At 44.4% G+C, this 24,639-nt stretch overlaps 1 protein-coding gene across 1 annotated transcript in view; it reads right to left on the reverse strand.

Moving 5' to 3' along the window:
• LOC121288988 (atrial natriuretic peptide receptor 2-like) overlaps positions 1 to 24,427 on the reverse strand; it is a 110,405-nt gene extending 85,978 nt beyond the window's left edge. Inside the window, exons 1-8 of the mRNA XM_041207849.1 lie at positions 24,386 to 24,427; positions 24,114 to 24,204; positions 18,905 to 19,037; positions 9,680 to 9,688; positions 7,505 to 7,628; positions 5,036 to 5,140; positions 3,555 to 3,657; positions 1,590 to 1,735 (exon numbers count right to left, since the gene is read on the reverse strand). Coding sequence (XP_041063783.1) covers positions 1,590 to 1,735; positions 3,555 to 3,657; positions 5,036 to 5,140; positions 7,505 to 7,628; positions 9,680 to 9,688; positions 18,905 to 19,037; positions 24,114 to 24,204; positions 24,386 to 24,427 — 753 coding nt within the window. The remainder of the gene's footprint in view (positions 1 to 1,589; positions 1,736 to 3,554; positions 3,658 to 5,035; positions 5,141 to 7,504; positions 7,629 to 9,679; positions 9,689 to 18,904; positions 19,038 to 24,113; positions 24,205 to 24,385) is intronic.
• Between the last annotated feature and the right edge of the window lie 212 nt (positions 24,428 to 24,639).

Consider the following 24,639-nt stretch of genomic DNA (forward strand, 5'->3'; position numbering starts at 1 on the left):
AGATTTCCAGCATGCGTGGTATTTTGCTTTTATCCTTCCTTCTGCTCTCCTTCTAGGTTTCTCGAAGTGTCTTATGTTTGACTTGCCCTTCTTCACTGAGTGAGGGATAAAACACTTACCAGGAGCTCAACTTTGTGTCACGCAATCCAAGCTGTGGCAAGCCTGGATGCCAATGTGTTGGTTTGTTATTGCTTTTCTCCAAGTTGTTTCCCCTGTTCTTTCTTCCTTTTACTTGGTTGACCCTCCCTCCGTCCAGCCTAAATCAGCTCTCACATGTACATAGAATTACCCAGGTCACTCAGCCCAATGGGTCCACCTCAGTGTTTGGACCCCATTCAAGCCTCCTCCTGCCCCTCTTCATCTCACTATCAACACATTTCTTTACTCTCCTCTGTGTATTTATCTAGCTTCTCCTTAAATGTATCCATGATGTTCACCTCAACCAGTGGTGGCGTTTCATCAAATCTCCACTGTCTGGATAGAAAAGTGTCCCATGAATTCCTACTTCAATTTATTAGGGACTATGATCCACTAGTTTTGACTTCCTGAGAAATGGAAAGTTCGCCTCTACATTTATCCTATTGAATTTCTCCCTAATTTTAAAGCCTACATTAGGTCTCGCCTTTTCTAGAAGAGCCTCAGCATGTACACTCACCGAGTTAATGCTGGTTCATCTGCTGAATGGAGCCACAGGGTTCAGTCCTGCTAAATTTACTTCACTGTCTTACATAGGACCAGCCACACACAATAGAACAATTATAAAGGAAGGCAAACTAGGTTCAAAGCTAAGCTCTTTTCAGCTTAGGTTAGTTCTATGAAACAGTAGAAAGATTACCTAGACATTAAATATCAACTCTGATCAATAGCAAGTGTGGTGCTGCAGTGGTTCTGTTACTGGGATATTAATCCAGGTTACGGGAATCGCACTATGCCAGTTTGTGAATTTGAAATCAGTTCAACAAAATCTGGAATCAGTAAAAAACCTATCTGGTTCACCTTTGTCCTCTGGGTAAGGAATTTGCTGCACAGCAAGAAAGTTGTTGACCTTTAACTACCATCTGAAATATCCACTCAATTGTATTATGCAGGGCAGCTGAAGAAGATGAGTAATAAATTCTGTCCTAGTCAGTACTGCCCACATCCTGATAATGAATATAACTATTTTTACGTGATGAAATTGAACTGATATAATATGACCCATGTTGTATAAGGTTAATATCAAGTAAGGATGTGTGACTTTAATCAAAACACTATTATAATGAATTCACTGAGAATAGTAAAATGACTTATTTTTTGACATCTCATCTGAAAACAATTAAAACAATTTCACTAAAATGATTTGATGACACAATAGGGTAATTTAACCAATATATAATATAGTAATCATTGAAAAATTGTGACACCAAATTTACCCCTAGGTGATGTCACTCCCCTCCAGAATTTCACCCTGGTAAACTGACCTGTAATACACATCATCCCATCATAAGCTCGCACAGTTTACATTTAAACACTGAAGATTTAATCCTCGTCACGCGGATCTACTCGATTAAACAGATAAACTGAAGTGGATCAGGATTATCACTACATACCACCAGAGTGAGTATAAACCCACTACAGAATAGGGTAATCGGAAGTCCAATCGAAACTTTGATCCCAATAGACATGGGGCAGGCTCCACAGTCAGCAGGACAGGTGTCACATCGCTCGTCCCCATCACAGACACCATCATCACAAACTAATGCAACACAAGTTTAAAGAAAACACTATTTGGAAGAATTCAGGTTTCACTTAATGTTGTTAGTAGATAACAATAATGTAACAATGTGAAGGTGCCACTTAGAGAAGGAGTTCATGTAAAATATTTATTCAAAATATACGTTTAACATTAATATTAAAATATTAACCGATCCCCTATGACATTTTTCATGATAAGTCAAAGAATCTGTCTACACATGCAAGAAGGAATTATGATGCTAACAGGAGGTGAATGCTGCAAGTAAGATGTCCAGCATTTTATAGATATAATTCTGATCTGTGTTGTTTTCTGGGCTTGAGGTGGAGGTGTGGCATTCATTGCAACAAATGGTTTCTGATCAAGGGAAGATGTTTCCACTTGTCAGCTGAGACAAATTAAGGGACATAAAAACTGTGGGGAAGAATTGAGGAGAACCTTATTTACCCAGAGGGTGGTGAGAATGTGGAACTTGCTACTACAAGGCATGGTTGACGTGAATGACAGAGAAGCATTCAAGCTGGATAAACACATGGGCCTGAATCTTTGGCTCGGCGAACCAAATCTTTGGTTTTCAGTTCAGCGACTGTGCAGCCAACACAAACTTTTATTAAAATTAATGCACATGTTCCAGCTCATGTGGCAGTTTCACCTCTGTGCCTCAGGGAGATTTCTGCACTCTTTTGCGTGCATGCATGAAAGAACGCACTCCCAACTCAGGGAACCCTCCCCCACCACCTGCACAGGGAGCGCACAGCACTTCCAGGCGCACGTCACACTGGGCGGGCCTTAATTGGCCCACCCACGCAAAATGGCGGCACGGACCCAATCGGGGCGCCAATAGGGTCCACGCCCGCCCGTGCCCACCCCCATACAACCCCCCCGATGGGTGGAAAATTCTACCCATGAAGGAGAAAAGAATAGAAGGATATGGCGATGGGGTGAGATGAAGTGGGGGTGGGAGGAGGCTTCGGTGGAGCAGAAACACCAGCAAGGACCAGCTGAGTTGATTAATCTGTCTCTATGCTGTATATTCGATATAATTTTATCTTGTGGATGAACAATTTCTAGGTATTCAGACTGATGACATAAAAAACCTTGTTAGTACATGAGGAATCAGGAATTAAAACCTAAGTCAGCAGAGGAATGATGAAGGGTTTGTTCATCATTCATATGAATGCTTGTTCAGAAAGGTTATTAAGTCCTGCTGACCTCTCTTAGGTAGTCATAGAAGACCTTGCTGAGATGACAAAAACAAAACAAACATAATAACCTTAAAAAATGCATTATCTGGACACAGCAGCAAACTCCACATATTAAATCAGACAGTTTCAAAGCTGCAATATGACAAATATCTGCAGGAGGCTTGATGGGGGCAGAGTGAAGAAAGCAATTGCCTAGAAAGAGGTGGAAGTTAGTGATATGACCAAAGCTAAAGATTTGTGATAAGAAGAGCGGGGGCGGGGCGGTAAGATTGAGTGCTGACTGGAGTAGGGATGTAACCCAAGATCAGGAATCCCAAAGATGAGATGCCAAGTGGGGAAGGCAGGGAATATTGGTGAAGAAATTTTCTCCTTGCACTACAAGGACCAATCACCCTCTGTGATCAAGTCACATTCCACGATTAGAGGCTGTCTTTGTTTATATCGGGATTCAGGGTCACAATAAACTTGAATAAATAGGAACAATCCTGAGCTGGTGCTTCTCATTTCTCAGGTGTTGAGCATTACATACCAATGGGAAGAAGGATCTAAACGATCATTATCTCTTATCAACGTGAGAAAATAGTTTACCTGACGCATAGAACCAAATAAAGCAGTACCTTGTGCACTTAGCACTCTTGTCTTTGCTTCTAAGGCAGCATGCATACGGCCCACTTTAACATGAGCAATTAGTGAAGTCACTCCAACATGGACTAAGACAACCTAAGAACAGAGCACAGATCAGTGTGCAGATAAGAAGCAGTTGTTAATACTTGGATCAATAGGACTGAGTGGACATCTTTGCCTTATAGGAGTACAACAAATGTTCAGTAGACCGGTTTCTGGGATTTGTTCTATGAGAAGAGATTGAGTAGATGAAGCCTATATTTCCTGGTGTTTAGAAGAATGACAGGTGATCTAATTGAAACTTAAGAAATTCTTAAGGGGTTTGTCAGGGTGGATGTAGAGGTGATTTGACACTGAGGGATTGTTTCATCTGGCTGGGGAATCTAAAACACAGTGGCACAGTCTCAGAATAAGGGACTGATCCTTTAGGATTGAGGTGAAGAGAAGTTTCTTCACTCCATGAGTTGTAAATCTTTGGAATTCTGTAAGGATTGTGGACGCTCCATCTTGGAATATCTTTAAGGTCAGGATAGACAGATGTCGGGCCTCTCAGGGAATCCAGGGTTACGGGGAGTGGGCTGGACTATGGAGTTGAGGCCGATGATCAGCCATGATCATATTGAATGATGGGGCAGGCTCGACAGTCCATATGGTCTACTCCTATTTCTTATATTCTTAAGCATTTAGAACATAAGGCAAAAAAGCCTCTTAGTTTTTAACTATGTACCACCAGCGGTGCCTTTACAAGGTCGTCCGAATCTGGTGGCAAGAAAGGCTGTCCAACAGCACCATCCTCTCCCATGCCAACTTGCCCAGTATCAAGGCGCTAATCACTCAAAAACAGTTCTGCTGAGTGGGACATGTCATTCATATGCCTGACACCAGACTCCTGAAGCAACTGCTCTACTCGGAACTCAGTTGTGGAAGGACACTCCCAGGAGGACAGCGGAAATGCTTCAGGATATCCTGAAAGCATCCTTGAAGAGGTTAAACATCTCCACCACCTCATGGGAATCCCTGAGTTGCAACCAACCAAAATCGAAAAGGTTTATTTGGGAAAGCACCAAGCTCATCGAGAGACTTCCTCGGGATTGTGCAGTGGTGAAGTTGAGGCATTGGGAGGAGCTCACAAACCTCCAAACAACCCATCCACCCAACCCTTCAAATGTCCCGCATGTGGCGGAGTCTGCAAATCCCGCATAGGACTTATGGACCATCTCAGAACCCATCGAACTGGAGTGGAAGCAAGTCATCCTCGATCCCAAGGGACTGCCTAAGGAGAAGAGATGCCTGGCACCCTTTACATCAAACAAAAAAATCCTTGCGTTGTACAACCATAAAGTTATAAGGAGTCTGTGTCGTGATAGAATTGTCACTTTTCCTTTATTTCTTTATTCACTTGAGGTACAATAATTGACCGGGATGTAAGTGTTGCATTTAAACATGAATGGCCCAACTGCTCGTAAACCTGTACCTTACTTGTCCAGTTCTGTTGGGACATCTTTCCTGCTTGCGAAATGGTGTGAGTAACTATTTTCCCATCGTCTGGAATCCAGGGGCCACAGATGCCACCTTCTTTCTGAAATAAGCAATATTCGAAATTCCAACTGTGAGATCCATCAGCCAGAGAATGGTTACAGGACAGAAGGATACAATTTGACCTATCGGGTCCATGTCCGCGAGAGTCGCTTAGCTGGTCCCACTCACCTGCCCTTTCCCCGAAGCCTTGCAAATCTCTTCAGCTACTTGCCCAATTTCCTATTGAAGGTCTCAGTTGAACCTGCCTCCACCACACTCTCAGGCAAGGCATTCCAGACCTGAACCACTTGTTGGGTAAAGAAGCTTCCCTTCATGTTGCCAGTGCCTTTTTTTGCCATTTATTTTAAATCCGCATCCTCTTGTAGTCAACCATCACCCAATATGCACAGTCCCTCCCTACCTGCTCTGTCCAGGCTTCTCGTGATTTTGAACACCTCTATCAAATCTCCTCTCATCTTTCTTTCCTCCAAGGGAAACAGTCACAACTTTTCTGACTACATTCACTGACAATCACTGAGTGTCTTGGCCAGAACTAATTGGTTTGGTTCATATACCCAGTGTTGAGTAAATGCAGGCTAGGAATGTACTGCCAATTGATCCAAAGAGACTTTTTTTTATTCATTTATGGGATGTGGGTATCACTGGCTAAGCCAGTATTTATTACCCATCCTCCATTGCCCATGAAAACAGCAGAGAAAGAAATTTCATTCCAACTTGTTAAGCTGCTAATATTGACAACGTTCACCTCTGAGTATCAGTCATCGCCCCTCCACGTGATTCAATGAGCAGCTCGCCAATGCGTAATTAATGAGGTTTCAAGTGGAAGATCGGGTGTGAGACTCCGACCCACTAATCAGCTGGGAACTCACCCGTAATCCCGCCCGCCACTGCACTTAGTCTCCGCAATGGAAAATTCCGCCCAGTGAGTTCAAATCCCACTATGAGCATTTGAATTCAGTTTAAGATTCCTGGAGATCAAACAAAATGGTTTCGGGAGAAGTAACCAGGAAGCTGTCAGGTTGTAAAAGCGCACCTGGTTCACTTGTGACCTTAAGCCAGAAGGACGTTTGCTGCCCCCCACTCGGTCTGGCCTGCACGTGATTCCAAGACCAGCACCAACGTGGCTGACTGTGAAATAGCCTAGCAAGCCACTCAGTTGTATGAAGAAGGTCTATTCAGGGTTATAACTGCCAGCCTTGCACATGGCAAATAATTCATTTTTTAAAAAAACAGCCCTGTTTGTTATGTGTAAGCACAGAGTAAACATATATTCATTGTAATTGTAGCTGGTCACTGAATGTTACAGCGCAGAGGAGACTATCTGAGCCTGCATTGAGTCTGTGCTGGCTCCTAGAGCTATCTAATTATCCCACTCGCTAACTCTTGCTCCATAGCTCTGCAAACTTTCCCCTTCAAATATTTATCCAATTCCCTTTTGAAAGATATGATTGAATCTGCTTCCACCGCCCTTTCAGGCAGCGTGTTCCAGATCACATTTCGTTGTGTAAGTATCATTTTACTCACCTCATCTCTGGCTCTCTGACAAAAATCCCAAAGATTTTGCAAAAAAGAAAAGAAAACTGTTTACAGTTTCATCAGGGTAAGTGGGCCACAGGAAACCTGCATGGACTGACTTGATGTCCCCCTCCATAGCAACTGCTGGAATTCTACCGTCAGTGTTACCAGCAACAGCAAAGAGATATAATTCCCCTCAAGTTCTGATTGACTAATAACACCGTTAACGTAGTAAAACATCACAAGGGGCTTCACAGGACCCATTATTAAACAAAATTTGTCACTGAGCCACATAAAGTGATCCAGGTGCTGGTGTCTCAAAACCGGCACCTTGGGATTGAGGCCGTGCCGAATTTCGGATCTTGACGAATTTTGAATTGGGCGGTTTGGGCCAGGGGCAGTTGTGGGGGGAGGGGGGGTCAAGGGTTGCCTAGAGTGCGGAATAAACTGCGCAGCCAAGCGGATAACTAGTCTGTCACCACGCGGCACCAAGGCAGTGCCTAACCGAATTTTACTCAATTAAAATTGCTGCATGGAACATTCTAAAAATGTTCGGTTTTCAGACGCCTCCGGTTTACGGTCACCTGGATTTGAGACACTACCTGTAGGCAAAGTAAAGTTTAGTCAAAAGGTAGGTTTTAAGGTGTGTTTGAAAGGAAATGGAGAAACAGGGAGGCTTAGGGAGGGAATTCAGTCTGTGGTAGCTGAAAGCATGGCTGCCAGTACTGGAAGTGATAAAAATTGGGGATGAGCAAAGAGGCTAGAATTGGAGAGGTCAGGGATTTCAGAGGGACTGGAGGAGGTTACAGAGATAGAGGAGGGTGAAGCCGTGCAGGGATTTGGAAACTGGCCGTTTAGTGGATGACCATGAAATGAAACAAGCACACACCATGAACCCCAAAGGACAGGAATGGATGTTTGCGTGATAAACACAGCAGTTGCCCTCAGTTGCATCTTTCCAGTTCACTGGACATTCCTCTTCTTCACAGAATCGTTTTGCTTCACTTGCATTGCTATGTATTAACAAGAAATCAAAAGTGTGTTAAACAGAACATCATTGAATTAGCAAATTAAAATAAAGTGCACTTAGTTCTTGTTGAAGCCATTCATTTAACAGGTGATTAGTATTGATAGGGTACACTTCACAACATCCAATGTGGTACTTGCGTAATCAAAGCAGTATAAATTCATTAATGTTCACAATGGATGTTCTCTGATAGAATCATAAAATCATACAGCTCAGAGGCAGCCATTCAGCCCATTATGGCTATGCTAGTTCTTTGAAAGAGCTATCCAATTCATCCCACTCACCATAACCCTGCAAACTTTTCCCCTATCAGTATTTATTCAATATCCTTCTGAACATTATCACTGAACCAACTACCCCCCTCAGGTAGTGCATTCTGGGTCATAACAAGTCATTAACAATTTTGTTCCCTCATGTCGCCCCTGGTTCTTTTGCTCTTTCCCTGCAATCTGTGTCTGTCTGATCACTGACCCTCCTTTTTTTCATTCTTTCATAGCATGTGGGCATCGCTGGCTAGGCCAGCATTTATTGCCCATCCCTAATTGCCCTTGAGAAGGTGGTGGTGAGCTGCCTTCTTGAACCGCTGCAGTCCACATGGTGTAGGTACACCCACAGTGCTGTTAGGGAAGGAATTCCAGGATTCTGACCCAGCGACAGTGAAGGAACGGCGATATATTTCCAAGTCGGGCTGGTGAGTGACTTAGAGGGGAACTTCCAGGTGGTGATGTCAACATGTATCAGCTGCCCTTGTGGTAGGTGGTAGAGGTCATGTGTTTGGAAGGTGCTATCGAAGGAGCCTTGGTGAGTTGCATCTTGTAGATGGTACACACACAATTCTGCCTCTAAAAACAGTTTCTCCTTCTTTGCTCTAGCAAAACCCTTCATGCTTTTGAACACTTCCATCAAATCTCTTCTTAACTTTCCCTGTCATAAGGAGAATAACTCAACAGTATGTAGTTTAACCTCTGGCATCCAACGATTGAGGTAAAAAGAACAACAGGGGGAGGTTGAGTATTTAGTCTTGCTTGGAGGCGGTGGGATATTTAAAACCTCAACTGCCCACCGTATATCTCTTCCAATTTTCATTTCCAATAAAGTCAACAGAAATTAAGATTGGAAGGGATGATAACAGGGGTGTGATCCTATATTGTTCATTTTACACTATTGTACAATGTCAGATAATCTCTAGTGAATGGAGAACCAGGCCTTATGTTGCCAGTCTCACTCATAGAGGACGAGATGTGATGATGGGAGGTTGTAGAAGTTGAGTTTGATGAACGTCAGTGAGGCACGACAAGGGGAACTTGATTCCACAGGGTGAGTTTGGTGAAACTTTCCTCCCAGCACAGAGGCTCACTCATTGGCTGTCCTAATTGTAGAACTGGGCACAGGGGTCAGTTACCTGACACTAAGCTGAGCAGATTTCCACCTCATTGCATTTTAATCAAGCACGCACTGCAAACAACTAGAGCTTTGCAAAACTTACCCTTACCTCTGTCTCTGCTGATTTGGATATGGGTTAGGGTTAGGGTTACTAAATGTAATATTTCCAAGTCTGCCCCTCTCTTCCTCCTCAGAGGAAGTGCCACCAGCGGAGAGCACAATCCCCATTACCAGGGTAACAGAAGGCTGCCTGATATCTGAAAGGGCCCACATGGGCAAAATCCACCGGGGGCCTTGGGGACACCAATGAGCCATGGAATGGGGCCTAGTAATGCTAAGACTGAAGCTCAGAACAGAGATGAAGCTGTCAAGTTCAAATAAGCAGCCAGCAGCAAACTCTCTCCCAAACCCCTCACTACTCACACTGGCAATGCTGCTGACCCTTTTAATCCCTCCTTTAGATGAGGTTTCGCTAAAAGTGGGCTGCCGGCCTGGCCATTATGCCTGTGCGACGAGGGCAAAATCGCAAGGGCAATGTAAAATTGCAAACAATTGCCTTTTTAATGGCCTTAAGTGGCCTTTTAATTATTGGCGGGCTTGGCTCCGACACCGCATGTGCCCGCCGACCTGAAGGTTGGTCGTGTTAGGGATGACGTCAAGGTGCTTGCTCGACATCAGCTCATGTCATTTCATATCTGTTCGGGTCAGTTGCGCGTCCGCCCGCAAGGCGTAAAACTTTGCCCGAGGCGTGGCCTTACCAAGGCTCTATATAATTGCAGCAAGAGATCTTTATTCCTGTACTCAAATCCTCTTGCAAAGGCCAACATACCATTTGCCTTCCTAATTGCTTGCTGTACCTACATGCTAGCTTTCAGGGAGATTATGAACAAGGACACCCAGGACCCTTTGGACATTAACACTCTCACCATTGAAGAAATATTCTGCATTTCTGTTTTTCCTAACAAAGTGGATAACTTCACATTTTCCCACATTATATTCCATCTACCATGTTCTTGCCCACTCATTTAGTTTGCCTTAATCCCCTTGAAGTCTCTTTGCAACCTCCTCACAACTCACATTCCCATTTAGTTATGTCATCAGCAGCACCCGGAGACATAAACATAAGGCACCTTAGACACACCACGGGTTTATCACTGGTGTTTTTGAGTTGGCCCAAGATAAGGTTTTTATGAGTTGCTTTGAATTGGAACACCCTTGTCATTTTGTTTCATTAAGTTTCTTTGCCTGTGATATTAAATTCAGACGTGACCATGGCTGAGGGTGCCTCTTTTCTTCTGCATGTGTATGGTTTCCAAAAACGTTAGGGGTGCTTTGTGGGACATTCAGTTTTATTAACAAGGCCCTGAGTTACTGTTCCTAACCTGGAAGATTTGGCACTTATGAATCGAGTATGGAACCTACAGCCCAGGCTTGTCCTGGAGGTCCATCTGTGGTGTACTAGCTGAAGGTTTGTTGGATTAAAGCCTCCTGGGTGTCCCTGTGTCCCTGCACTACGCCCGGGTCAGCGTCTACCCCCTCAGCCTTTCCCTGTGCATGTTCATCCTCGGACTCACTGCTGGACTCATCGTGTGCAGCCGCAGCCATTGCGTCGATGTCTACATCATCCACAATGTCCCCGCCTTTCCAGATCAAGATTGTGGAGAGCGCAGCATGCAACCACTATCACCGTGGCACGATCTGGGGGGTATTGGACTGCGGTCTCTGAGTGGTCCAGGCATCGGAAGCGCACCTTGAGAAGACCGATGGTTCTCTCCACCACAGCCCTTGTGGTGCCGTGGCTCCTATTGTAACGCTGCTCAGCTTCTGTTCTTGGATGGTGGAGAGGCGTCATGAGCCACCTTCTGAGGGGTTAGCTCTTGTCACCCAGCAGCCATCCATCCAGCCGGGCTGGAGCACTGAAGAGCCCCGGCACTTGGGAGTGTCTGAGGGTGTAGGCGTCGTGGGAGCTGCCTGGGTACCTCACACATACTTGTAGAATCTGCATCCGGTGGTCACACACTATCCGCATGTTCATGGAGTGGAATCCCTTCCTGTTGATGAAGGCACCGGGCTCACCTGCTGGTGCCTTGATGGCCACATGTGTACAGTCTATAGCACCCTGGACACGGGGTAACTCAGCAATGGCTGCGAAGCCTCTGGCTCGCTGTGTCTGACTGGCCTCATCCCAGCGGAAGTGGATGAAGGTCAATGCCCGTCTAAACAGGGCATCTGTGACCTGCTTGAAAAAGTATGGACAGCTGATTGGGAGACACCACACTGATCACCCACTGACCCCTTTAAGGAGCCAGAGGCATAGAAGTTGAGGGCAGCTGTGACCTTTCGAGCCACTGGCATGGGGTGTCCACCCACACAGTTAGCGGACATCTCAAGCCCAATTATCTGATAGATATAGCAGACTGTCTCCCCTGAGAGACGAAGCCTCCTTCGGCACTGCACCTCAGACATATTGAGGTAGTTTCTTCCCCACCTGTATACCCTGGCAGCAGGAGAGTGGCATCTTCTGCGGCCCCTTCCACCTTGGTCTACCTCTTGGCCCTGCGCCCCTTGTGTCTGCGCCTGTCCTCCCAAAGGTGGCTCCCCTGGAGGCTGAATGTGCAGTCCTCCCCCTTCCAGCCCTCCCTTCCACCTCAGAGGAGGTGCCTCCAGTGGAGAGATTACCTCCCATTCCCAGGCTATGGGAAGGCTTCCTGAAACCTGCAGGCCCAAAAAAGATTCCTCGCTGCAGAGAGCTGACCTGAAGATTAAGAGTCCAGACCAAGCAGCAGGGATGAGTTTTGAAATATTGCAGATCTCACAGCTAAGTTTCAATAACTTCGAAACATCAATACTTGAGAGAGCACACTCATGCCCCCTTTGAGCCCTCTTATCTCGTCTGTGGATGAGGTTTATACAAATGTGTCCTACCCGCCTGCCTGTTGTGCCCGTGCAGCAACCTGAAGATTGCACGGGCACAGAAAGATCAGCGTCGATTGGTGAGTCAAAAGCCTGAAGTGGCCCGTTAATTAATGGTGGGCACGCAGCGGAGAGCATCGTGTGCCCGCCCAACAACTGATAGACAGGGCAAAGCGGTCCCACAACCAACAGTCGTGAATGGTGGTGGACAATTAAACAACTCACTGGAGGAGGAGGCTCCACACATATCCCCATCCTCAATGATGGAGGAGCCCAGCACATCAGTGCAAAAGATAAGGCTGAAGTATTTGCAACAATCTTCAGCCAGAAGTGCCAAGTGGATGGTCCATCTCGGCCTCCTCCGGAGGTCCCCAGCATCACAGACGCCAGTCTTCAGCCAATTCGATTCACTCCTCGTGATATCAAGAAATGGCTAAAGGAACTGGATAGTGCAAAGGCTATGGGGCCTGACAATATTCTGGCAATAATACTGAAGACTTGTGCTTCAGGGCTAGCTGCGCCCCAAACTAAGCTGTTCCAGTACAGCTACAACACTGGCATCTACTCGGCTATGTGGAAAATTGCCCAAAATTGTCCTGCACACAAAAAGCAGGACAAATCCAACTCGGCCAATTACCACTCCATCAGTCTACTCTCGATCATCAGTAAAGTAATGGAAGTGATCATCAACAGTGCTATCAAGCGGCACTTGTTTAGCAATAACCTGCTCACTGACGCTCAGTTTGGGTTCTGCCAGGGCCACTCAGCTTCTGACCTCATGACAGCCTTGGTTCAAACATGGACAAAAGAGCTGAACTCCCGAGGTGAGGTGAGAGTGACTGCCCTTGACATCAAGGCCGCATTTGACTGAGTGTGGCATCAAGGAGCCCTAGCAAAACTGGAATCAATGGGAACCAGGGAGAGAACTGTCCACTGGTTGGAGTCATACCTAGCAGAAAAGAAGATAGTTGTGGTTGTTGGAGGACAGTCATTTCAGCTCCAGGACATCACTGCAGGAGTTCCTCAGGATAGTGTCTGAGGCCCAACCATCTTCAGCTGCTTTGTCAATGATCTTCCTTCCATCATAAGGCCAGAAGTGGGGATGTTCGCTCATGATTGCACAATTTTCAGCGCCATTTGTGACTCCTCAGATACTGAAGCAGTCCATGTCCAAAAACAGCAAGGCCCGGACAATATCCAGGATTGGGCTGACAAGTGGCAAGTAACATTCGCGCCACACCATCTCCAACAAAAGAGAATCTAATTATCTCCCCTTGATGTTCAATAGCATTACCATCACTGAATCCCCCACCATCAACATCCTGGGGGTTACCATTGACCAGGAACTGAACTGGACTAGCCATATAAATACTGTGGCTACAAGACCAGGTCAGAGGCTGGGAATCGTGCGACGAGTAACCCATCTCCTGACTCCCCAAAGCCGGTCCACCATCTACAAGGCACAAGTCAGGAGTGTGATGGGATACTCCCCACTTGCCTGGATGAGTGCAGCTCCCACACACTCAAGAAGCTTGACACCATCCAGGACAAAGCAGCCACTTGATTGGCACCACATCCACAAACATTCACTCCCTCCACCGTCGCAGCAGCAGCAGTGTGTACCATCTACAATATGCACTGCAGGAATTCACCAAGACACCGTAGAGAGCACCTTCCAAATCCATGACCACTGCCATCTAGAAGGACAAGGGCAGCAGATAGATGGGAACACCACCACCTGGAAGTTCCCCTCCAAGTCACTCATCATCCTGACCTGGAAATATATCGCCGTTCCTTCAATGTTGCTGGGTCAAAATCCTGGAACTCCCTCCCTAACAGTACTGTGGGTGCACCCACACCTTATGGACTCCAGTGGTTCAAGACGGCAGCTCACCACCACCTCCTCAAAGGCAACTAGGGATGGTCAATATATGCTGGTCCAGCCAGCAAAGCCCACATCCCATGAATAAATGAATAAAAAAAAATTATAGCAGCAACTCAATCTGTAAGTAACATCTGCCCCCCACCCCCCCCCCCCCTGTCAACCTTCACAATGGAACATAGGTCTTGAGATAGTTAATCAGTCCCTTGAGCTTGTTTGCAGCAACATATCTACAGAGGAGGTCATTTTTCACCTTTGGGTATAGCAGAGTAGCAATTGTTTAGAAGGTGCATCTAAATTCATTGTATCATAGCATGATGCAGTACAAAAGGAGTCCATTCAGCCCATCATGCCAGTGCTGACTCTTTGAAAGTGTTATCCAATTACTCCCACACCCCAGCTCTTTCTCCATAGCCTAGCAAACTTTTCCTCTTCAAGAATTTATCCAATTCCCTTTTGCAATTTACTGTTAAATCTAATTCTATTGCCCTTTCAAGCAACACATTCTAGAATACACCAATTTGTTGTGTAAGATGCTTTTTTCCCTCATACCACCTCTGAATCTTTTACCAATTGCCTTAAGTCAGTGTCTGCTGATTGCTGACTCTACTGCCACAGAAACAGTTTTGAAACTATGAAAAATTTTGAGCTCTTCTATCAACTCTCACTATAAATTGTTAGAGTTGTGTGAATTCTAGTCCATTCTCATTATTGGAGGAATGGGACAATCAGGCGCACCACTTATCATAGATCATAAATATGTCATCAGTTTGAAACAGAACTGCATGAGTTGCTTTCATTGAAGAATATTTGGCCAGCCTAGGCTCATGGAGGGAAGCCATTACACACCAGCTACGTCAGTAACACTCTGCAGCCTTTGAAGTGTTCAATTCATGGGCAGTTTCGCAAAGCAGGTGTCAAAAGTAATTGTAACAACCAGAAATCTTCCTGTCCACTCTGTTCAATGCGGAAGGCTTGATTAGTGGGGAAAGAATCCCTGTTGTGCTGTGTTGTTGCTTATCCCAGAGACACGAGAGGATCGGATCACCTTCTAGTTGTCTCACCTCAACCGTTTATTTTCCAATCAAGGTGATGAGGTTGAACTTGCTAGGAGGAAGCAATCTCTTGTAATATGCTGATAGCATTGATATCTCACAGCTGCCACCCATGTTGTGATATGGGTTTTTTAGATGTCTCAATAATGAGATCTTAAGACTTGTATATTTAAATGTGGACCTCCATTGAGATGCATTTCTCTTTATTAACAGCCCGTCTGCTTTTTCCGGACACTGTGGGTTTTTCCCATCCCTTCCACGGGGAATGCGCACTCCATTCATTCCTAGAGTGGACTCGAATTTTCTTTATCCGTGGTGTCCATCATGTTCTTGCTGGACTTCAACATTTTACAAATGGAACCACTTGTTTCACCATTTCACTTAAACATTTGTTGGCTGTTTTATTTTCAAATCATTTTGCATTCATTATGAATCTTTTCATTCAGCTCAATGGCTCTCAGTATGTCTGAGGCACCTGGTGTGTTTCCTTTTACTTCCTTGCACTTCAGTGTCGGATTTACATTTTCCCATCTTATTTCTATCTTTTCTTTCTCTGTCTGCAACAAAACATTGTCCTTGCCCTTCATTTTGGTTTCACTGTTGGCCGGGTCTGTTTCCGATGAAGTCTTAACTTGTTTCAGCACTGTAATTGTGCTACTCATGGCTTCATTATCTGCTTACAGTTTGGAACGTTCTACGGCTTTTCCCTTTGATGCCTCCTCTTTTTCATTCATCTGCTTCTTCAGCTCTTTAGTCTGTTTCTTGTAGCTTTTGGCTTCCTCCTGGAATATTGAACATTGCTGAGTCTTCTCTGCCAACTAGTTCTTCAGTTTGTTCAGAGTGACATTAAACTCATCTTGATTCTCTTTGGAATGTTCGAGAGGAATACATTTTGTCCTGAGGGATTCTTGTTGCGTGTGAATGTTCTTCAACAGGTTTTCCTTTTCTTGGTGAAGCTTACTTGCTTCACTTTGAGTTTACCTGTAATTCAGTATAGTCTCCTCAAGTTTCTTATGCTGTGCTTCCATTCTGCAGTTTAAGACAGTGTTCATTTCTTCATGTTGCTGAATGGTTACTCATTCCTTTTGCATTTGATCTTGAAGAAAGATCAAATGTTCTTCCAACTGTTAATTTTCTTGTGATCTCTTGCCAGCTCACTCTGGGCTTCAGTGCATTGTTTTTTTGCTACTGATAATTCTAACGCTGCTTCTTCTGAAGTAATAGACAACATCCTCTGTAGCTCTTCATATCTTCCCATGGCTACATATTGATTGTTCAAGGAGACTTTCAGTGTTACAACTTCTTTGTATGTCTTTCTGCCTGGCTGTACATCTGGCGGAGTTTTCCCAACTCCTGCTTTGATTTGTCAACTGTGGAATTGAGGGTCATTATTTCCTCCTGATACTTGTGTGTCATCTTTGAAACTTGCTTGTTCAGATCTCGAACAGCTTGGATCATTGAAGACTTCAGTTTATCATGGTATATGTATCAAAGGTATATACTCAGCTTGAATCTTGTGCTTTAAATCTTCCAGTTCAACTCTGATATGAACATTTTCCTGCAGAAAAGTTTCATTTACTTTTTACACATTTTGCTTCTTATGAGTTGCCTCACAGTTTGGTGTCTTCTGATGCCCTCCCTCTGGGGTTTTTTCTTGTCCTCTCTCTGGGATTATTTGGTGCCCTCCCTCTGGAGTCTCTGCTTGCCCTCGCTCTGGGGTCTTTTGTTGCCCTTGGCACTTTATTGGGATTTGTCCTTTCTCTGGGGTCTCTTGTTGCCTTCGGTAGATTCTCCCTTTCTCTGGGGTCTTTTGGTGCCCTTGGCAGAGTTGCCCCCTCTCTGTGGTCTCTACCAATTTTCTGTCCATAATTGTTTTCTATTGCGTTGCCTCTTTAAGACTGTGAGTACAGTAACCTTTTTTAATCACTTGGACTGCATGTAACTGTCGGCTGTCTGAGCTTTGAGTTTCCCACACTTTTCTGGGTTTTGGCGGGTTCTCTGGCAATGATGGCTGGTTTTGATTTTGAACTTCTGAGCTTTCAAGGAAGGAGTATTACTTATCTCTGTGGTTCTTTCCTTTTTTCTGCAGGTTTTGCAGTTTTGGCGGGCTTGTGGTCTGATTGGGGCCTTTTTTTAAACTTTAATGTCAGCACTTTTCTCTTCTGCACTGCCTGCCTTTTGTTTTTTCTTTCAGGTAACTTTCAATTTTTATCAGCTTCTTCTTTACTCTGCAGTTTTTCTTAAACTTTTTACTCTGACAGCCGACTTTTATGTAACTTTTATTAACTGCAGCTGCCTTTCAGTTTTTCTTTGGATATGCTGAGTCATGAGGCTGCCATCTCTTCTATACAGCTTCATTTTTATCATTTTTGCTCACTGTCTCATGCACTGTCCAGTATTTTTCACACTGCGCCACATGGGGTCTTGCAATTTTTGTAGGTTTGTGCACTGTCTTGTGACCTACGTGGGCAGAATCGTCCCAGATTTGCACTAAGTGTAGTAGCAGGCAGGTAAAAATGATGTTTTACCCACCGGCCACAATGTCAGGTTCTCACGCTGTATCGTCCCAAACCCGCCACATTAGTTAGGCATTCCCAGGAAATACACTGTTTTGATGGTGAGTGGGCTCTCATTTTCCATGTCACCGAAAATGCTTGATGCCAACGGGCACAGAAAATCCCAGCCAGTGTCTTAACTCAGTGTCACTCAGGATCTTGTAATTTTTGTATTTTTGCTCACCTGTCTCTGTGATATGACCAGGTTTTTGTTTTTCCTTTTCACTCTGTGTCATTCAGGGGTCTTGCAATAAACTTCCACTCACTCTGGTAGATTCCTAAACTTCTAAGTCTGTAGCAAAGCTTCTTCAACTGTTTCTTCAATTTTTCTTCTTAGGTGCATGTGTCTCTAGTTTGGCTTCAGCTACTTTTATTGTTTCATACCTTAGGATACTGTTCTGGGTTCATCCTTTAAAATGTTGCTGCCATTCATCTTTTCAGAGCTCCTACCACTACCAACCATGTTGTAATATGGTAAAAGCAAAATACTGCAGATGCGAGGAATCTGAAATAAAAACAGCAAATGCTAGAAACACTCAGCAGGTCTGACAGCATCCGCGGAGAAGTCATATAGGCTCGAAATGTTAACTCTATTTCTCTCTCCATGGATGCTGCCAGACCTGACTTTTTCCAGTGTTTGCTGTTTTTATTTACGTTGTAATATGGGTTCTTTAGATATCTCAATGATGAGATCTTTAGATATGTATATTTAAACATGAACCCTTTATTGTTAACCTTTAACTATTTACAGATCCAAGGTATGGTCATGCATGGAGTTGTTGTCTCCATGCAGGCTGGCTGCAGACTGTTCTCTTTAGGCTGTTCTCTCAGTCTATTACCATGTGACTCTCTACATCATACCATGGGTGGTGCTATTCTCGAGTACCACATTAACCCTTGCTCTAGTGAGCACCTTTACATTACAATGGCATGCAGGAACATCATTCAACACAATCCTCACAATAGCATCTTCAAAGTCCAAAATGATTGGAAGGATTGAACTACATTTTAAAATAGTATTTAATTCCATTGCTAACTTGTTGCTTTTTCTCGCCCTTTCCCTATAACTATAGACTTTGTAAATAAATTCAACTGTAAGCTTTAGCCTGAATGATTGAAGCATGGCCTGACTCCCAGTGGCTGTCAAGCCATGTAATCTCCAGTATCTTGGGGACAGGCCATGGCATCAGGTTCTTGGTGATGGATAACAAATATCTTGTCAAATGAGATATTACCAATCCTGTGGCATGTTATATTCATTCCTGGCACACATAAGAGGATAATTTCAGATCATGGAAGTCAAGTCTGCTCATGGAAACTGCACTTTGCTGTGAGCACAAAACAAAGGTTTGGGAAAGAGTCCAAATTATAACAATGGATTTATGCTCAATCATTACCCCATTAGAAACTCTCAGTCCCTCAGTGGTGGTTTAGAAGGAAGGGTAAAATGTTGTTACTTCTTTTTAATTCCCACCTGTATTTCAGAATTCCACGTGTGACAGCCATCTTATAGAAATCATAGGAAGCAGTGACTGCATAGGTGACATTAAATTCCTCCCCACTCCGCACCTTCTCAGGGGGTCTGTCCACCCAACTCATCTCCAGCCCTTAAAATATACAGGAAAAAACAATCACAATGTAGAGATAAACAGGCCTCCTGTGGGAAAAGTAAATAGATGGCAGAGTTGAAAACCAAATAAATCCTGTTCATTATTCTCTATAGTAATTATGTTGTAGACCAAACAGACTTTTTGCCCTTTCTCCCTCAGAGAACATGCATTTACTGGGTGCAAAGTTCATGCAAAAGATGCAGGAATGATTTCACTGTCTCTCGCTCCCTTTTACATATCTGATGTACAGCTGGATCACTGGGTAAGTGACCCAGTATTGGTGCCTAGGGGAACATGATGCAATGGCCTGTCCCCAGACCCAGATTGATAGGCTGGCAAGAGACCCCAGGGCAGACAGGGAGCAAAGTTTAAACAACTCCCCTCCTGCTGCGAGAGGGTTCCAATCCTAGAGGCATGTCAAGCCTGCAGCTATGTCAGATTTCATCAATGCTGAGCTTCAATGGCCCAGGACAGGACTTTGGATAGAAATCACGCCCTTTGGGAACACTGTTCCTGTCTTATCTCTGAAGCTGGGAGCGGCAGGGATCGTTCAGCCTGGATTCTTATACTCCCAGTAATTTCATTTTGTCATTTTAATTGTAATCAGTACATGCTTGCTTCATCACTAGCATTTTAGTAAAGTTTGAAGGGGGAATATGTGGAATATTCAAGCTGCCCACTTGAAATGCAGAAGACATATTGTCCTTCCAGATTTGTGACTTTTATTGGAAGAGAAGCCTTTTGAAGCTGTTTAACACTGAGTTAAAATATTGGTGATCCCGAAACTGGTGCAAGTAATTTGAACTTAATATTTGAGCAAAGAGTATTGGGATGATATTAGTTCATGTTGGCTTATAATTGATCTTTTACAATGTACTGATGTCAATATGTTAATTAGGCCTAGTGACAACCGATCATTATATAGTTGAGCATAGTACTAATGCTATCACTTCATTTTACTTGTGCTGGTCGAGACAAAACTATGTAGTAACATGGAAACTACAAGGGACATGTTGAAAATATGAACTGAAAACAGAAAACAGTAATTATGCATTGACACCATCAGCATCAGTAGAGTTCAAAGGTGGTTTTGTTTCTTGGGGGCGGGGATGATGGGGTCAGGATTCACCATTGGAAGCGAAAACCAAGAAGTAAATAAACTCTATAGAATTAAATAAAGAAAGTGGGGACCAGAGCTCAGCGGGTCAAAGCAAAAAGGTTGACCAGTCCACTCTCAAAGAACAATAGTTAACTGGATATGATACTGGATTCACAATTCAGGGCCCTGAACTGAATTCAGAGAACGTGAATGCAAATCCGACCTTGACAGTTAGGATTAGGGTCAAGTATCAGTAAAAAGTGACTGTGAGCTGTCGGATCATCATTAAAAACACAAGTACTTTACCGCTGAGGGGAATGAAACATGCTCGATATGTCTGGTCTATATGTAACTTCAGTCCCACACTTAACTACACTCAAGTGTGCCCTTTAAGGCATTTGATTTCTTTCTAATTCATTCATGAGATGTGGGCTTCGCTGGCTGGGCCAGCATTTACTGCCCATCCCTAATTGCCCTTGAGAAGGTGGTGGTGAGCTGCCTTCTTGAACTGCTGCAGTCCATGTGGTGTAGATATATTTCCAAGTCAGGATGGTGAGTGGCTTGTAGGGGAATGTTCAGGTGGTGGTGTTCCCATGTGTCTGTTGCCTTTGTCCTTCTAGGTGGCAGTGGTCATTGGTTTGAAAGTTACTGTCTAAGGAGCCTTGGTGAATTCCAGCAGTGCATCTTGTAGATGGTACATACTGTTGCTACTATGCATCAGTGGTGGAGGGATTGAATGTTTGTGGATGTGGTGCCAATCAAGGGGGACGCTTTGTCCTGGATGGTGTCAAGCTTCTTGAGTTTTGTTGGAGCTGCACTCATCCAGGCAAGTGGGGAGTATTCCATCACACTCCTGACTTGTGCCTTGTAGATTCTGGACAGGCTTTGGGGAGTCAGGAGGTGAGTTACTCATTGCAGGATTCCTAGCCTCTGATATGTTCTTGTTGCCAAAATATTTTTATGGCTAGTCCATTTCAGTTGCTGGTCAATGGTAACCCCCAGGATGTTGATAGTGGGGGATTGAGTGATGGTAATGCCATTGAATGTCAAGGGGCGATGGTTAGATTCTCCCTTGTTGGAGATAGTCATTGCCTGGCACTTGCGTGGTGCCAATGTTACTTGCCACTTGTCAGCCCAGGTCTGGGTATTGTCCAGGTCTTGCTGAAATTGGACATGGACTGCTTCAATATCTGACACCATAGACCAAAGGACCATAAGACATAGGAGCAGAAATTAGGCCATTCAGCCCATCAAGTCTGCTCCACCATTCAATCATGGCTGATAAGTTTCTCAACCCCATTCTCCCGCCTTCTCCCCGTAACCTTTGATCCCCTAACCAATCACGAACCTATCTATCTCAGTCTTAAATACACTCAATGACCTGGCCTCCACAGCCTTCTGTGGCAATGAATTCCATAGATTCACCACTCTCTGGCTAAAGAGGTTTCTCCTCATCTCTGTTCTAAAAGGTCTTCCCTTTACTCTGAGGCTGTGCCCTCGGGTCCTAGTCTCTCCTACTAATGGAAACATCTTCTCCACGTCCACTCTATCCAGGCCTTTCAGTATTCTGTAAGTTTCAATCAGATCCCCCCCTCATCCTTCTAAACTCCATCGAGTATGGACCCAGAGTCCTCAAACATTCCTCATATGTTAAGCCTTTCATTCCTGGGATCATTCTTGTGAATCTCCTCTGGATCCTCTCCAGGGCCAGCACATCCTTCCTGAGATACGGGGCCCAACATTGCTCACAATATTCTAAATGTGGTCTGGCCAGAGCCTTACAAAGCCTCAGCAGCACAAACTTGCCTTTATATTCTAGTCCTCTCGAAATAAATGCCAACATTGCATTTGCCTTCCTAACTACCGACTCAACCTGCAAGTTAACCTTAAGAGAATCCTGGACTAGGACTCCCAAGTCCTTTTGCACTCCAGATTTCTGAATTCTCTCCCCATTTAGAAAATAGTCCATGCTCTATTCTTCCTACCAAAGTGCATGACCTCACACTTCCCCACGTTGTATTCCATCTGCCACTTCTTTGCCCATTCTCCTAACCTGTCCAAATCCTTCTGCAGCCTCCCCGCCTCCTCAATACTACCTGTCCCTCCACCTATCCTTGTATCATCTGCAAACTTAGCCAGAATGCCTTCAGTTCCTTCAACTAGATCATTAATGTATAAAGTGAAAAGTTGCGGTCCCAACACTGACCCCTGTGCAACTCCACTAGTCACCGGCCGCCATCCTGAGACGGACCCCCTTATCCGCACTCTCTGCCTCCTGCCAGACAGCCAATCCTCTATCCGTGCTAGCACCTTGCCTCTAAAACCATGGGCTCTTATCTTACTGAGCAGCCTCCTGTGCGGCACCTTGTCAAAAGCCTTCTGGAAATCCAAGTAGATAACATCCATTGGCTTTCCTTTGCCTAACCTACTCGTTACCTCCTCAAAGAATTCTAACAGATTTGTCAGGCATGACCTCCCCTTGATGAAACCATGCTGACTTTGCCCTATTTTACCATGCACTTCCAGGTATTCTGAAATCTCATCCTTAATAATGGACTCTAAAATCTTATCAACGACCGAGGTCAGGCTAATCGGACTGTAATTTCCTGTCTTTTGCCTCACTTCTTTCTTAAACGGGGGGTTACATTAGTGATTTTCCAATCCTCTGGGACCCTCCCTGACTCCAGTGATTCCTGAAAGATCACCACTAACGCCTCCACTATCTCTTCAGCTATTTCCTTCAGAACTCTGGGGTGTAATGCATCTGGTCCAGGGGATTTATCCACCTTCAGACCTTTCAGTTTTCCTAGCACCTTCTCCTTCGTAATGGCCACCATACTCACCTCTGCCCCCCCGACTCTCTTGAACTTTGGGGATGTTACTCGTGTCTTCCAACGTGAAGACTGACGCAAAGTACCTATTCAGTTCCTCCGCCATTTCTTTGTTCCCCACTACTACGTCTCCAGTGTCATTTTCCAGCTGCCCAATGTCCACTTTTTCCTCTCCCTTACCATTTATATATCTAAAAAAAACTCTTGCAATCTTCTTTTATATTACTGGCTAGTTTACCCTCATAATTAATCTTCTCCCTCCTAATTTCTGTTTTAGTTGTCCTCTGTTGGTCTTTGTACGCTTCCCAATCCTCTGGTTTCCCACTGCTCTTCGCCACATTGTATGCTTTCTCTTCAGCTTTTATGTTGTCCTTGACTTCCCTTGTCAGCCATGGTTGCCTCGTCCTCCCTTTAGTATGCTTCTTCTTCCTAGGGATGAATTTTTGCTTGTCTCCCAAATTACTCCCAGAAACTCCTGCTATTGCTGTTCCACCGTCTTTCCTGCTAAGCTCATCTTCCAGTCAATTCTGGCCAGCTCTTCCCTCATGCCTCTATAGTTGCCTTTATTCAACTGTAATACCATTACATCTGATTCCAGCTTTTTCCTCTCAAATTGCAGGGTAAATTCTATCATATTATGGTCACTTCCTCCTAAGGGTTCCTTCACCTTAAGCTCCCTTATCAAATCTGCCTCATTACACATCACTAAATCTAGAATTGCCTGTTCCCTAGCGGGCTCCACCACAAGCTGCTCCAAAAAGCCATCTCGTAGACATTTCCCAAATATTTTGAGGAATTGGAAATGGTGCTAAATATTTGATTGTATCAAACCAGCTATAGAGGATAACAGGAATCATCACATGGGTTGTATTCAAGAAGATGGAAAATTAGAGATGGATAATATTGGCCATGTCAGTGATTCCCATCTCCCAAGAAAGAATGAAACAAAATAGTCCGTAGCTGGGAAAACTGAGCAAAAAAATATTACAAATCTCCAGGCCTTCTTTTTCCCTTTCCAACAACTTTTATTTTTACAACTGACCATGATAATCAGTATCCAAAACATTTCCCAGCCAGCATTGCCATATATATGTGGTGCATTCAAGGTGATGGATTTCCACATGAAATTTTAAGGGTCCTTACCAGCACAGTCGATCATGTTGTACTCATTCGGATGCTCCATGGGCCAGCAGTCATACTCCGTGTTGTCTAAGTCATGCCAACATTGTGCAACCTTGAAAAGAGGATCAGTGTCAGAACAGTCACATCAAGGGGACCCAAATAATAGGGCAAGAGTCAAGTTGTTAGTTAGAACCAGCCTTGCCTATAACATAGGAAATATAGGAATGTAGGAACAGGAGGAGGCCATTCAGCTCCTCAAACCTGTTCCACCATTCAGTTAGATCATGACTGACCTGTATCTTAACTCCAGCTTTCAGCTTTGATTCCATAACCATTTCCTAACAAAAATCTAACAATCTCAGTTTTGAAAATTTCACTTGAACTTCAGCCTCAACAGAATTTTGGAGGATTTTCACTCCCCTGTGTATAAAAAGTGCTTCCTGGCATCACGCCTGAACTCATAGCTCTAATATTAAGCTTATGTCTCATTGTTCTGGACTCCCACCCCTCCAACAGAGGAAACAGTTTCTCACTATCTACTCTACCA

The sequence above is a fragment of the Carcharodon carcharias genome, chromosome 16, assembly GCF_017639515.1.
Source record: "Carcharodon carcharias isolate sCarCar2 chromosome 16, sCarCar2.pri, whole genome shotgun sequence".
NCBI classification, from domain to species: Eukaryota; Metazoa; Chordata; class Chondrichthyes; order Lamniformes; family Lamnidae; genus Carcharodon; species Carcharodon carcharias.